Genomic DNA, 16,547 nt, shown 5'->3' on the forward strand with positions numbered 1-16,547 from the left:
CTGGTCATAGAGCTCTTGGCCCTCCTGATAAGATCCAATCCGGATATTCGAGGACTTGAACTAGGCAGATCCCATCACAAGCTTTGCCTCTGCTGACGACGTGCTCCTTTTTCTCACCTCTCCATTGACCTCCACTCCAACTCTTCTTCAGCTCCTCCAGAATTTTGGCAAATATCTCTGGCCTTCACGTTAACCCCCAGTCAAGTCAACTGCGCTTAATATCTCTCTACCTCCCACGGACCTGGCGCATCTGCAACAGGTTTTACCTTTTGCATGGTCCCAGCACTCCGTTCCCTTTTTAGGCATTAAACTAACTCCTAGCCTATCGGACCTTTATACAGCCAACTATTTGCTAATGTTGGCCCACCTTACTGGTCTCATGATCAAATGGTCCTCCTTACCATTGGCCTGGATGGGCAGGATCACTGTTGTGAAGATGTCAATTCTTCCCAAAATATTGTATTTGTTTAGAGTGCTACCTATTCCCGTATCTGCACACTTTCTTCATATCCTACAACGACGAGTGTACATGTATATCTGGGACTCCACCAGTCCTTGTGTACCTCGCGCTACCATACACAAATCTAAGCTCACGGGTGGCCTAGGACTCCCGGATTTTGTTAAATATAACCAAGCAGCACATCTCGCACAGTTGCCCAGATATCACGCAATTCATGAAATCCCCCAATGGGTCGTTCTCGAATCGATTGATTGCGACCCCCTCTCAGTTTCCAATCTTCTATGGCTTCACCCATCCGATCGCCGTCCGCTCCGTAGCCCCATAACATCCCAATATATCTCACTTTGGGAGAGACTAAAATCCCGTTATTGCTTTCAGTCACCACATAACCCCCTACTCTTTTATCTACGAAAACCGGCCTTCCCCCCCGGCTTGGCCTTCACCAGGATCCTTCAAACTCTGGTCCTCGGCGAATTTGCTTCATACTCACCATTTTATAACCAGTAGAGGCTTTAAACCCTTCCTTTCTCACCGTGAGTCGCACTCTATACCAGGATCAGAAATATTTAGGTACCTTCAGTTACAACATTTCTATGCACCGTTGTCTGTCCATTCCCGCTATGTCCATTCCCGCTCAGACCCACATAGAGGGGGCTTATTTTTGATATCTATAATCTTCTCTCTACTTCTGAGACCTCATCCAACCCTACTTGTGTCGCTAGATGGGAGAAAGACATGGGACTTCAGCTGAGCCCTACAAACTGGGACCACATTTGGTCTGCCACCAAATCCTCCTCATAGAACGTGGTGGCTTCAGAGACTAATCACAAGGTTTTGACTAGATGGTATCTGGCGAGGATTGCTAAATATACCCTTAATTACTCTTCTGCGTATTTTCGGGGTTGTGCGATGGTAGGGACTTACTGCCATGTTTGGTGGTCCTGCCCGGCTGCCCAATCCTTTTAGGCCGAAGTTTTCCGTATGTTATCCCAGCTCTTTGTAAAATCAATACCGCCAGATCCAACCATTGCACTCTTAAACTTGCGCTCCACCTCCATCTCCAAATCCCAATATAAACTGCTCTTGCAAATCACTACTACAGATTTTGGCCAAATCGTGGAAGTCACCATCTCTCTGCACGCTAGCAGTTCGAAACAAGGTTACACAAGCGATGATACATGCCAAAGTTGAGGCCACTGTTTTAGATTCGGTCCCTAAGCTTCTATCGATATGGACCCCATGGGCCGAATGTTTTTTTCCACCAAACTTTGATGATTCATTTGCTCCTTCCCTAACGTCCTCTTTTCCTGCGTTGTGATAGTCCTAAGAGCCGTGGTTTGCGTTGACCTGGTTCCGAGATTCTCTATTCTCTCCTGGAAGTCACACGCTCTCTCTCTCTCCCCTACTTTCACTTTTAGTTTCTTCTAATTCTCCCCCCCTTTCTTTTTTTTCTTTTTCTTCATTTCTCATTTTTATTCTTCCAGTCTACCGTTGCCCCCCTTCTCTTGTTTCATACGGAACCTCCAATTGGTCATTGGGAACAGTGCTCTGTACATCTCGGTTGTACATTTAGATTCTATCTTCCCATGTACCACAGTGTCCCTTCATTTTTTTATATGGTTCCTCGTAACAAGTTTTCATGCAATAATTCTTCTTCGCTGTAGGGCAACATGTTTTTCTGTATTCACTCAAGCCTGTATATGTTCATGGGCCATCCTACTTCTGTTTCTTTTTATGTATTTGAAAACAATAAAAAGTTTGAACAAAGAATTACCTAACCACAGAGTTTGCTGGCAGTGTTGTATATCTGTGTACTATTACATTTAAAGCTACTTTTGCAGACCAAAACTCTGGTGCAGTTTAGCTTAGTGGTTACCTATTATGATTAATTTATTAGAAAAACTTCACAGAATCGTGTTCCAGTTGTTTAATGTGTAGTTCATTAATAGTTCTTTTGTTTCCTACTTATAGTCGCCATCAAGGGAAAAATGCAAATTAAGAGAATTTAGCCTTGCATATATTCTCTGTGTTTCCAGTGTGTTATTTAATTATGCCTACCTAATGTCTTCAAATTGCATTATAGCAACAGACAAAATACAGTCTTTACTACTAAGTTCTCCCATTTAGGACAACAGGACATATAGGTAGAAAAGAAAGGGCAACCCCATATCTTAACCCCTTCACCCCAGCCATATGCATATATGCGGCCTGACGGAAGTGGGTCTTTTTTTTTGTGGGGCCGCATATATGCTTATCTCTCTTTGTCCTGGGTGCTCTCACCAATGAATAGGACCTGGGATGGGCACCTCTGTTTGGCTCTCACAGTGATTGGTCACTGTGAGCTCAAAACTGTGTTTACAGCTGTGAATAATAAAAAAAAAAAAAAGAAAGAATAAAAAATAAAGTATAAAAAAAGGAAAATCCTGTTTCACGATCTAAAATGAATGAAGGCTCACATTGCCAGGAAACACACTTCAGAGCAGACATACTTACCTAAGAAACCACAACTGTCCCCTAGTCTATCCTAGTTGCAACAGACTAAATCCAAGAGTGTCCATCTTGATCTTGAAGTCTATTCCTTGGAACTTGTCGGATATTTGCTGTGGGGAGGATGGCAGATATCTCTACCTAAAGGGAACCATCTATGGCCCCAAGGTCACTTTGGCCACCGTATACTGCCCCAATAGCAGTTAGGACCAGTTCATTAGCCCCTCCTTGACAAACTAGCCTCCTTCACAGAAGGTCTCCTGATTTTGGGGGAGATTTCAACATGCCCCCTGACCTCAATGTGGACACGTCAACAGAGACTTACTCCCCCTCCTGTGCCTCTCGTAAGCACATCTCTAACTTGTTCCTTGACTCTTGATTAATTGATATATGGATACTGCAACACCCTGACTCTAGAGACTATACCTTCTTTTCAGCCCCTCACCAACAGTACTCTTGCATTGACTGATTCATAATATCACATCAACATATTCTTTTAGTGAATCACACAGACATCGGTACCTTAACATGGTTGGACCATGCCCTCGCCCTCATGAGGGTTAATCTCTGTCTTAATGCAGGGCCAAAGGCATGACATTTGCGTCTTAACAATAGCCTATTTTAAGATTCACTGATCTTTGCAGACTTGATAAAAAAAACTTGATAAAAAAACTGGATTCCTAATTTCAACTTAACTCAACAGAAGATTGTGACCCTATGCTCTTATGGGAGACCTACAAACTACACTATATTGCCAAAAGTATTGGGACACCCCTCCAAAGTATTGGATTCAGGTGTTCCAATCATCTCCATGGTGACAAATGTGTAAAATCAAGCACCTAGGCATGCAGACTGCTTCTACAAACATTTGTGAAAGAATGAGGTCTCAGGAGCTCAGTGAATTCAAGCGTGGTACCATGATAGGTTGCCACCTTTGCAATAGGACCATCTGTGAAATTTCCTTGCTACTAAATTCTCCACAGTCAACTTTTAGTGGTATTATAACAAAGTGGAAGCAACTGGGAACAGCAACTCAGCCACAAAGTGATAGGTCACGTAAAATGACAGAGCAGGGTCAGCGCATGCTGAAGTGCACTGTGCGCAGAAGTTGTAAACTGTACGCAGAGTCAATAGCTAAAGACCTCTAAACTTAATGCAGCCTTCAGATTAGCACAGCAGCAGTGCATAGAGAGCTTCATGGAATGGGTTTCTATGGCTGAGCAACTGCATCCAAGCCTTACTTTACCAAGTGCAATGCAAATCATCAGATGCAGTGGTGTAAAGCACGCCGCCACTAGACTCTAAAGCAGTGGAGGTGTGTTCTCTAGAGTGACAAATCACGCTTATTTGTCTGGCAAGCTGATGGACGTGTCTGGGTTTGGCGGTTGCCAGTGGAACGGTACTTGCCTGACTCCATTGTGTCAAGTGTAAAGTTTTGTGGAGGGGGATTATGGTGTGGGGTTGCTTTTCAGGGGTTGGGCTTGGCCCCTTAGTCACAGTGAAGGGATCGCTTAAGGCGTAAGCATACCAAGACATTTTGGAAAATATCATGCTCCCAACTTTGTGGGAACAGTTTTGGGATGTCCCCTTCCTGTTCCAACATGACTGTCCACAAAGTAAGGTCCATAAAGATATGGATGAGAGAGTTTGGTGTGGAGGAACTTGACTGGCCTGCACAGAGTCCTAACCTCAACCCGATAGAACACCTTTGGGATGAATTAGAGCAGAGTCTGCGAGCCAGGCCTTCTCGTGTGACATCAGTACCTGACCTCACAAATGCGCTTCTGGAAGAATGGTCAAACATTCCCATATAGACACACCTAAACCTTCTGGATAGCTTTCCCAGAAGAATTGAAGCTGTTATAGCGGCAAATAAGATGTCCACCCCTCAGAGCCAAACAGCTAAAGATCACACAGATATTGCAAATGCCTTTGAAACATTCTCACCTAGATTCCCTGAATCCTCATATCACAGTGATTCCTAAAGAGGGCAAGGATCCCACCTCCTTTGCTAGCTACCACCCAATTTCCCTCTTAAATGTTGCTCTAAATTTAGTGATGAAAGCTCTAGCTAACTGCATGTTCCCCCACATTGCGAGCATTATGGACCTGATAAAAGTAGGGTTCTTGCCCTCAAGAGAAGCCTGAGACAATTTTGTGAAAGGACTGAACCTCATTTGTTCCGTTTCCACCTCCAAAACCTCCCAGCTTTTCCTTTCAACTGATGTTGAAAGAGTCTTTTGCAGGGCAAATTGGCTTTTTATTACCGAAACCTTTCACTATATTGATTTAGTATCTAAATTACAGTGATATACTCCATCCCCTCAGCTAAAGTTAAGGTCATTGGACTTCTCTCTGACCTTTCCCCTATTACTATCTGCAGTAGACAGGGCTGCCCCTTTTCTCCTCTCTGTTTGTACTCTCCCTAGAGCCCTTCTTTTTGCAAGATGGAATCTAATCCAAACATATGAAGGGTTTGAGAGTCAGATCTCATTGCCACAAAATCTCAGCATACGCGAATGACTTTCTTTTCATGCTTACATGCCCACTCTATTCTCAACCTTGTGCAGGAATTCAAGACTTATGGCAATCCCTCCTCACTGAAAATTAACTTTCAAAAGTAGGAAGTGTTGGGAGTCTCCATTCCTCAGAAAATGGCCAAACACCATAGAGCTAACTTTACCTTTAAATTGACCTCTACTGCCTTAAAATATCTGGGTATCTTTCTACCATCGAACCTCAGAAATACATTTTTTCTTAACATCTACCCTCTTCTCAAACATGCAAGAATCCTGTTTAATACTTTAACTTGGGTATGTTCTCATGGTTGGACGTGTGCAACATTCTCACAATAGCTATCCTGTCAAAATTCTTATATCTGTTTTCAGCATTACCTATCACCATCCTCATAACTTTCAGAACAACTGCTAACTCTGCTAAGAATTCTCTAAATTTATCTGGCCCCACAACAGACCCAGAATAAATATGGTCCTCCTCGTCCTTTCTAAATTTCTAGGAGGCCTTATCCTTCCTGACTTGGCAAAATGCTATATAGCGTACAGGACACCAAGGGTGCGTTCTGCATAGCAGGTGTGTTTCCCCGCTATTTGAGCTGTGGTTCCTTTTAGGGGGGCAATTCGCGGACAGTTTGGAGTGCTCAATGGTTCTCACCCATGCAGACTAAGGGGTTCAAGGGTGGTTTGATAACAAGGGAAAGGTGATTTACATCTTTCCCAGGATTATTAAGTCTTTATATGGGACTTGGATTTTCAGGTGGTGAGGCAAAGAGGTTTGATTTGTACCAGGAGTATGGACTGTTTTTTATTTTATTCTTCAATCAAGCTGTTTTGCTTTTGAGCAATAAAAGACTTCTTTGATTTTACCAATGTGCTTAGCTGATAATCTTGGGCTCCTCAAGATTAAAACAGCAAGGTACCTACTTTGTCTTATTGACTGGTCTTGGCATACGCACCAGAAACACTGGGTGTCCCTAGAGCAGTCATTTTCACCATTCTGTTTGCGTCATCTTCCCTAGTGTCCTGATATCATTCTGACCCACCTGAAGACTTATCCAACAAATGGTCCCTCATTGCTCATCTGCACAAGAGCCCTCAAAAACTTCAGCTGTCCCCTTTCCTCTTTTCCCGGTCCTGGGCACCCCTGCCTTTCCCCTGGGGACCTCTCACTTTCTTAGCCTGGGCCTCTGGCCTTCACTTTTAAGCTTGACCATGATCTCAGGCCCTTACTAGTTGTCTTTATGGCATGCACTTCAGCTCAAACACTTCCTTTCCACACTCTTACCATCCTCTTCTTTTGTTAGATCTTTTACTCGTTTTGAATCACTGTGTGACAGACAGGTCCCATTTAGGTATCTTCTTTCAAACATATATGCTACTCCTACTAACCCAGGAGATGCTTTTAAACTCCATTTTCTTACACGATGGGAGCAGGATATCTCTCACATATGAATAAATGTGCAAGATCCTCTATTTCTCATCTATCAGTACCAAACTATAAAAAAAATTTCAACAATCTTGACAAGATGATATAAAACTCCAGTGGCTCTTCACAAGCTTTGTTCTGTCTTCACTAATTCATACTGGAGATGCCATAGAGATCCAAGATCGATACTTCACATCTTTTGGTCCTGACCAGTAATTAGATCCTTTTGGATCAAGATCAGAGATTTACAAAAAAAATTGCAGACTAGCAGATACCAGATGATTCAGCTTTTTTTCTGCTACATCACTTACAGATCCCCCTAAAAGTATTCAAGAACTTAATTATCCACCATTTATTGAATGCTGCATCCCCCTCCTCTGGAAATCTCTCATTCCCCCCTTTGTTCAGCTATCGATGCAGGGGGTGGAAGATATCAGGTATATAGAAGACATCATTCTCTCCACTCGAAAAAGGAGAGACCTACAGAAACGTGGTTTCACTGGATAGATTTTACATTCTCTGACACTCCTAAGGCCTTGCAATATGTAATGTCTGCCTTCATTTTGTAAAGTGCTGAGCAAACTGTTGGTGCTATATAAATCCTGTATAATATAATAATAATAATATCTAAACCTGTGGGAACTCCCCCTCCACTTTTACCTCTTTCCGCTTCTCCTCACCATTTTTTTAAAATTTCTTATTTGACCTCTTGTTTACATCATTCTCCTTACATACAAAACATGGATTATGAGGAGCTTGCTCCTGACCAGCAGTAAACTAGATCACCAACTGACTACAATATGTCTTAGTATGTTCTAATTATACTATTGTTCTGACATTGTACACTGTCTTTGTTATACTGTAGCCTTATAAAATGGCACTGTAATTTATGTGTCTTTTATATATCCAATATATAGAGAATTAAAGAGAAAAGTTTAACCACTTAAAGACCATCCATCCATAATATACTGCAGACAGGCAACCCATGCAGACACAGCGATGTACCTGTATACTGCTGGCCTCTTCTGGGCACATGGGCGCCCTGCACACCTACGTCTGCTGTGATTAGACACAGCAGGATGTTGTCAGCAGCTTCCAGTCAGTGATTCATGGTCAGGACCTGCTGATTGGTTGTGTCCACTTATAGCCCAGAGCCCTGTGTTGACAAGAGAGCACAATCTTTGTTTCTTCTCCCTGCATACTGAGCGGATACTGAGGGAACTTTCAGGGTGCCATATTCCTGTGCTCAGAGGTTTTCTGACTGGTTGTACCTCAGTGAAGTCCCCAGATGAGAGGAGTGACCATGCTGATTTTTGTTCCAGCTCTCAGTAAAGAGGGGGAGGGGAGAGAGGGCTCCAGGGGGTCCTGATGTGACAGCACGTGTTCTCTTGTAGCCATCACTCCTCTCAGCCAACCCAGGGACCAGTCAGAAAACGTCTGTGTATGGCCCTGCTCTGTCTCTTTATTGGGAGTGATCAGGGTGAGCTTCCAACAGAGAGACACCAACCGGCACCGAGCTAAAAACCTGAGCCTGGCCAAACACCTTACCCTGGGAAAGTCAGAGGGTGTAATTACTACCCAGAATTTGTGTAATGCCATTCCCCTGAGTCCCTGGGATTATCTGAGCGCACCAGGTGATTTTTAAAAAATGATCTCTACTACAAAAATTGCCCATCTGTCATCTGCCTAACCCTGAGAAATGTCAGCTAGAAATAATTGTAGTTCTTACATGTAGACAGAAGAGGCTGCAGTAGTTCAACAAATGAAAAGTAGTGAAGTCTTGTGGAAATCTTTCATTTGTTTCTGGTATAAAGGGATTTAGCAGGCTAATTAATTCACTAGTAGTTCTCATTAATAAGGATACAAGTCCACCAGGAGTGTCCTGGCATGTGGTGGAAGTGGCGGGTGGTAGTGAGAGGACCTCACGTAAACTTTTGCATCGGGGCCCACAAGCTTCAAGTTTGGCCTCCGGATGAACATTATAAGTGTTTAAAGTCAAAAGTCTTCTTTCCTTGGGCAAAAAACACAGTATCGAACCACTCAAAAGTATTTTAGGTATAAGTAGAACTTGAGTTGAGATGAGAGTCTCCCTGCCACTATTATTCCTAACTCTTTTCCTGTCTATCTCTGAGTTTTGGGTGTTCTTTTGCATGTTTCAGCAAATTCTGTTTAGTTTTCCTTAACATAAAATAAATAAAGATGTAACAGTGAGAAGCTAAATTCCTAATTATAGCCACAGCTGGTGCACAGATCTACTTTCTTTTGTTCTTTAGGCTACTTTCACAATGATCTAAATGCACATGCATTTTTGCTGTGTTTTTACCGTGTTTCTGTGCATTTTATCACATTTTTACATGCAAGCACTACAATGTGTCTTTTAAAGGATGTGTGACTCAAAAACTGCACCAAAAAAATGCAAAACAGATGCATTTTTGAGCGGTTTTGAAGTGTTTTCCATTGATTTCAATAAGGAGGTGTGTTTTTGGTGTGGTGTTTTACCGCAGCAAGCCTGTACCAAAAATGCAGCAAGCAGGATTTTGGAAAACACACTGGACCCGCAATGGACCAGTGTGAAGAGTTCCCTAAGAATGCATGGTCACACATTTTTTTCAGATCAGTGTGAAAGCAGCCTTTGAATTTGAAATAAATTGCCAGGTGATTTCACTCTACAACATTTACCAAAAACTAAAATTTCAGTTTTGGGAAGGTTGACCCTTGAATCCCTGAATCCAAAGTAATCCAGAATTTCATAGGTTTGAGACATTATAGGCTCCATTTAAAAAACAGTGGTATGGCTCCATACTGCTGCTTACATTTTATTAATGGGCCATAAAATGCAGGCTAAAATTACAACATTATCTGCACTCCATTATAAATCTTCCAATACAGCGTGTGTGTTTGTGTGTGTGTGTGTGTGTATATATATATATATATATATATATATATATATATATATATATATATATATTGTGTATACAGTATGTGTGTGTGTGTGTATATATATATGTGTGTGTGTGTATATATATATATATATATATATATATATATATATATACACACACACACACACACACTGTTTGTGTGTGTATGTATATATGTGGATATGTGGTATCAAAAAGTTTCAAAAACCACAGAACATTGGCATGATCTTTGGAGAATATAAGCCTGCATTCACACCTGAGCAGAGCATATTTCTGGTGATTTTAAAGCAATTTCAGGTTTTACAGACGATTTTCAGGCATTTTTGCATGTGTATCAAGCTTCAGGAGTCTATTTTCTGGACTAGGCAAGGGGAGAAGAGCAGTTTAATAGAAGGAGAGGAATTCTGCAGTAAAAATGCATACAAAAATGTGCGTATTGTGCATTTACAGGCTTTCCTATTGAATTTTATGGGATCAAAAATGCCTGAATACACTCAAAAGAAGCTCATGTATTTTTTGGGCGTAGGGAGACATATAAGTGTGAACAGGCACAATTGGAAAGAATGGGATTCTACATAGTCAGGCTTAGGGAAACAAGCAAAAAACATACAAGTGTGAATGTGGCTAAGTCTGGACCAACCAAATGTCTGCATTTTACATATCACTTGGATGTTTGTATATCATAGCTTATGACCTTTCCCAGCTTGCCCTGGCTATGCAATATTCAGATTTGTCCCTCTGGAGTAAGAATGTTTGGAGACCTTCACTGTAATGTTACTTTAAAATTACTTGTTTATAGTGGACGTTGTATGTCATAGTGACTTCTGCCTGGGATATAATAAAATAGTTTACTGGTAATGTAAATACTTTTATTCATGTTATTATATTTTGTATATTATTCATTCATTCTGAAAAATATTTGCCCAGTTGTTAGAGATACGTTTCAGATACATTTCCACCATCAGAATTAAACTTTACTAATATTTGAATAAAGTTTTTTTTTTTTTTGTTCTCTGCATTGCATTTTGATAATGTATGTGTTCTTTGGTGGTGCATATTTCTTTTTCATTTAAATTTGTTGTGGAGTATACCATATGTGCCTATGTTTCAATATTGGCATGTATTGTTATTAAGTTTTCTTTTTTTTGCAAATTATTGTTCTTGTGCTGGTGACTCAGCAATTCTTACCTGACAGTCACAAGACAGGTATCTGCTGGCCAGCTCTACTGTGTTTTCTAATCCCCTTCAACCTTGCACTGTCCCTTTTCTCTCTTGAGCTACATCTTGTCAGCTGAGTTTCTCACATTTTATTTTCCATTTGTATTTGCCTTTTCCTAATCACGTTCTTTTGATGTATAGTTTTAAAAATATTTTTAACGTGATCATTTTATTAAACTTTATCTAATAATTATGTTTGTTTTTTTGTCTTTATTTCATTTATTTCATTCTTGCTTTTTATAATACATGTTCTGTAATTTTTTTTTATAATCTTTATGTACAAATCATGTCTAGAGATATGTAATTTCACATAGGTCTTTGGTGTTTTTTGATTAATGTTTTTAGTTACTATTTCTACTCACTGTTATCCTATCTTTCAGCATTATATGGTATGTTTTTTATATAATAATTAACCTTTTGAAGTAAGCTTTGAGCCTATAACACTTTCCTGGGTTTGACCTAGATTCAATTCTGGACCCATGGGGTTTGTGCCAATCCCTCAGTGGAGGTTATACTGGAGAAGTGTTCTGTGTTGTTTTTATTATATGTTTGAAGAAGTCTTTCCATTGTGGGGATCGTTGTTTAACTGAGAATATATCTTGTTATATGGACACTCTACCCATGGCACCTGCTGGTAGGCATACATGTTCCTTTTGGAATCATCTATTTGGCTGGAGTGAAGCCAAATGTACATTTGGATGAAAAACCTCAGCAGTGCATTTGATAATGGCATCAGAAACTTTATGAATGTTGTTGGAAAGTATTTTAAACTTTAATTTGCTTTTAATATTCGCCTTTAGTATATATTGAAATTCCCGAACAAAAACCACATACTCTGTTAGAAATTGGTTAGTTTGAGAAAAATTCTCCATCTTGCTCTTTTGAATTTTCTCATCATTATAATCAATAATATCGATTTGACCCCATAACTATTCAAAAATCGAACATTCCTGCTCAGAGATGCTTGAATTATAATGTACAGATGCAAGAAAAAGTATGTGAACCCCTTGGGATTACGTGGAGTTTTACATAAATTGGACATAAAATGTGCTCTGAACGTCATCTAAGTCACAACAATAGAAGAACACAGTTTGCTGAACATAATACTACACAAACATTAGATGTTGCCATGGTTTAATTGCACATAACATGTAAACATTCACAGTGCAGGGAGGAAAAAGTATGTGAGGCCCTAGCTTAATGACTTCTCCCAGAGCTAATTGGAGCCAGGAGTAAGCCAACCTTGACTCCAATCAGTGTGATGATATTGGATGTGTTGCTGACAGCTGTCCTGCCCTTAAAAAACACACACCTGTTTTGGGTTTACTGGTTTCAAGAAGCACTGTCTGATGTGAACCATGCCTCGCAGAAAAGAGCTCTCAGAAGACCTACGATCAAGAATTGTTGACTTGCATGAAGCTGGAAAGGGTTACAAAAGTATCTCAAAAAGCCTTGATGTTCATGTGTCCATGGTAAGACAGACTATCTACAAATGGAGAAAGTTTAGCACTGTTGCTACTCTCCCTAGGCGTGGTGGTCCTGTAAAAATGACTGCAAGAGCACAGCGTAGAATGCTGCATGAGGTAAAGAAGAATCTCAGAGTGTCAGCTAAAGACCTACAGAAATCTCTGGCACATGCTAACATTTTTGTTGACACATCTACAATAAGGAAAACATTAAACAAGAATGGAGTACATGGGAGGACACCACGGAGGAAGCCATTGCTGTCCAAAAAGAATATTGCAGCACGTTTGAAGTTTGCAAAAGAGCACTTGGATGTTCCACAGCACTACTGGCAAAATATACCGTGGACAGATGAAACCAAGATTGAGTTGTTTGGGAAGAACACACAACACTATGTGTAGAGAGAAAAAAAGGCACAGCACACCAACATCAAAACCTCATCCCCACTGTAAAACATGGCGGAGGGAGCATCATGGTTTGGGGCTGCTTTGCTGCCTCAGGGCCTGGACGGATTGTTGTCATTGATGGGAAAATGAATTCCAGAGTTTATCAAGACATTTTGCAGAAAAACGTACGACCATCTGTCCACCAACTGAAGCTCCGCAGAGGATGGGTGATGCAACAGGACAATGACCCAAAGCATACAAGTAATTCAACAAAACAATGGCTGCAACAGCACAGAATCCGCCTTCTGGAGTGGCCCAGTCAGAGTCCTGACCTCAACCCGATTGAAATGCTGTGGCATGACCTTAAGAGAGAGATTCACACCAGACATCCCAAGAATATTGCTACACTGAAACAGTTTTGTGAAGAGGAGTGGTCCAAAATTACTCCAGATCGTTGTGTAGGTCTGATCTGCAACTACAGGAAATGTTTGGTTGCGGTTATTGCTGCCAAAGGAGGGTCAACCAGTTATTAAGTTCAAAGGTTCACATACCTTTTCCTCCCTGCACTGTGAATGTTTACATGTTATGTGCAATTAAACCATGGCAACATCTAATGTTTGTGTAGTATTATGTTCAGCAGACTGTGTTCTTCTATTGTTGTGACTTAGATGACGTTCAGAGCACATTTTATGCCCAATTCATGCAAAACTCCACGTAATCCCAAGGGGTTCACATACTTTTTCTTGCAACTGTAAAATAGCTAGTCAGTGGCAGTTTTGAACAGAACACCACTGATCATTTGGATAGAGAGGGGCAAAAGCAAGTATAGAAATGTCATACTTCTAAATGAATTGGGGGATGGGGAGTGTGACTTCAAAAAGCTTGTTATTTTGTACAACAATGATTTGGGACATACTCTGTGGGACAGTGTTTATTTATTTATTTTTAATAGAAAAATTATTTCATTCTATGATGCACTACTGAGTCTGATGTCCTAGCACTGTTATAAAATGCATACAGAGCCTAAACAGGACTTTAGCTGGTCTGAAATATCGCTATTTGAAATTCAAGAAAATGTTAAAGCCTAGATCCACATAAAACTGAAATATCACATTTGGGGTGATACTGGTAAGTTGAATCACCAATTGACTTATAATTCTTGGGGTTCTCAGAGATGAAAGCAACGGCAGTCATCTAAATGTGAACATTTCCTACTGAGCACTATAGCAACTTTAAATGACAGTTCAGACATTTTAGAAAAAGATATGTAACAAATTGTGTTATTTTTGCCTTACATTATTTTCCAAAATTTGCCACTGCATTAAATATAACAAACTAAACACAAATATAACTATATATCATGCTTATTTTGTATATGTTGTGCTTTAGCATTTTAGTGCCAAATCAAATAAAAGCATGGGAGAAGATACACCAGAGCAAAGCTCACCAGACCACAGTGGAAATAATATAATCACTACAGAAGGTAATAAAATGCCAGTTTCTTATCAATGATCTCAGCAATATGAACATACTTGATTTACTACCAAAACACTAGGCTATTCTTTTTGTTAAAATACTGCAGGTGTGTTCTTCTAGAGTTGGCTTGGTATAATTTGCTTTTTAACTTTTGGGTCTATTAAAAAGCATAGGAAAATCCTGGTACATTCATTTGCCTTATGTGGCAACATTTACCATTTTTTTTAAACCTATCTAGGGTAACTGCAAATCATGTTATTGGCCAAATCAGTGATGGATGTAAAAAAAAAATGTAAGTCCCCATAATTAATAATTGTATTTACTGGGTTTCTAAAGGAAATATTTGATCTTGTACAGGTGCATAAAAGTAAAATTTTTAAGGAGATAATGAAGAAGATAATAAAAAAGAAAGAAGAGCTAGAGACCTTGATGGAAGAGGAAAAAAGATTTTTTAATAAAGTAATAAGTGAAAGGTATAGATGGGGAGATAGGCCGGGAAAGTACTTAATGAGAGCCTGAAGGAAAAAGAAAAATAGGAATTACATAGAAAAAATAAGAAACCCCAAGGGTGAAGTGGTTCACTCAACTAAAGACATTGCTAAAGTATTTAAGGAATATTATAGTAAGTTGTATAATATCATCCCGCAAGATACTATAAATAAAGTTGAAATAGCAAATGGTGAAAAAAGAAGAACATACCTAAAAAACGCAGGCCTACCAAAACTGAATGAAGAACAATCGAACTCCCTAGAATCAGAAATTACACTAGAAGAAATAAAAACAGCATTAAAAAGTACTATGGTGGGGAAAAGCCCGGGGCCAGATGGGTATACTGTGAGATAATATAAAAAATATAAAGAACTGTTAATACCCAAATTGAAGATATACATGAACGCCCTGGGGGGGGGGGGGGGGAGATGGAAATGAGATGAGAATCTCTACAGGCTAATGTAGTTTTAATTCATAAGGAAGATAAGGATCCCTCCCAGTGCTCAAGCTATAGACCAGTGGTCGGCAAGCCGCGGCTCGCGAGCCACATGCGGCTCTTTACAAGCTTAAATGCGGCTCTTCTGTGTGTCGGGCGCCCGCTCCCCTCCCTCCCCTCCCTCCTCTCGGACGGGCGTGTGCCGGGCGGCCGCCCCCTCACCTCCCCTCCCCTCCCCTCCCTCCTCTCGGACGGCCGCCCGCTCCCCTCCCTCCTCTCGGGCGGCCGCCCCAAAAGTCAGGACTCTGCAGCTGTCAGGATGTAGGCGGGGCAGCCAGGATGTAGGCGGGGCAGCGTGACGAACTCCTCTCCTCTCACAGTCCGCCCTGAAGACCAGAACGGCGCGGGAAGCACGACGAGAGGAACGCGCGGAGCAAAGGTAAGTGAATTGACACAGGGGGGACTTACTATATGGGGGATGAATTACTATATGGGGGGGACTTACTATATGGGGGGGACTTACTATATGGGGGATGAATTACTATATGGGGGGGGACTTACTATATGGGGGGGGGGACTTACTATATGGGGGGGGGCTTACTATATGGGAGACTTACTATATGGGGGACTTACTATATGGGGGATGAATTACTATATGGGAGATGAATTACTATATGGGGGATGAATTACTATATGGGGGATGAATTACTATATGGGGGATGAATTACTATGGGGGATGAATTACTATATGGGGGATGAATTACTATATGGGGGATGAATTACTATGGGGGATGAATTACTATATAAGGGATGAATTACTATATGGGGGATGAATTACTATATGGGGGATGAATTACTATGGGGGATGAATTACTATATGGGGGATGAATTACTATATGGGGGATGAATTACTATATGGGAGATGTATTTTCAGTTTTAAAAATGTGGCTCTCAAAATAAATTTCAATCGTGGTTTTGGCGAGATTTGGCTCAGTTGAAAAAAAAGCTTGCCCACCACTGCTATAGACCAATCTCATTGTTGAATGTAGATACTAAATTGTACGCAAAGGTATTGGCAAATAGGTTGAAGGATTTAATGCCTGATTGGATACACGGGGATCAGGTGGGGTTCGTCCCAGGGAGAGAGGGCGGAGACAACGGGTTGAGATCATTGTTGCTCATTCAGGAAAGTAGAAAAGGGAAAACCCTGGTGGTGTTGTTGTCAATTGATGCCGAAAAGGCATTTGATAGAGTGAATTGGAGATTTA

At 40.7% G+C, this 16,547-nt stretch overlaps 1 protein-coding gene across 1 annotated transcript in view; it reads left to right on the top strand.

The window, feature by feature from the left end:
• The window catches only part of LOC149460851 (uncharacterized), a 122,317-nt gene that overhangs the window by 23,594 nt on the left and 82,176 nt on the right, over positions 1-16,547 (top strand). Inside the window, exon 4 of the mRNA XM_089679192.1 lies at positions 14,268-14,361. Within this exon, the coding sequence (XP_089535318.1) occupies positions 14,268-14,361 (94 nt within the window). The remainder of the gene's footprint in view (positions 1-14,267; positions 14,362-16,547) is intronic.

Source organism: Staurois parvus, unplaced genomic scaffold (genome assembly GCF_062004578.1).
Source record: "Staurois parvus isolate SC_StPar_1 unplaced genomic scaffold, SC_StPar_1.0 ptg000220l, whole genome shotgun sequence".
Classification (NCBI taxonomy): Eukaryota; Metazoa; Chordata; class Amphibia; order Anura; family Ranidae; genus Staurois; species Staurois parvus.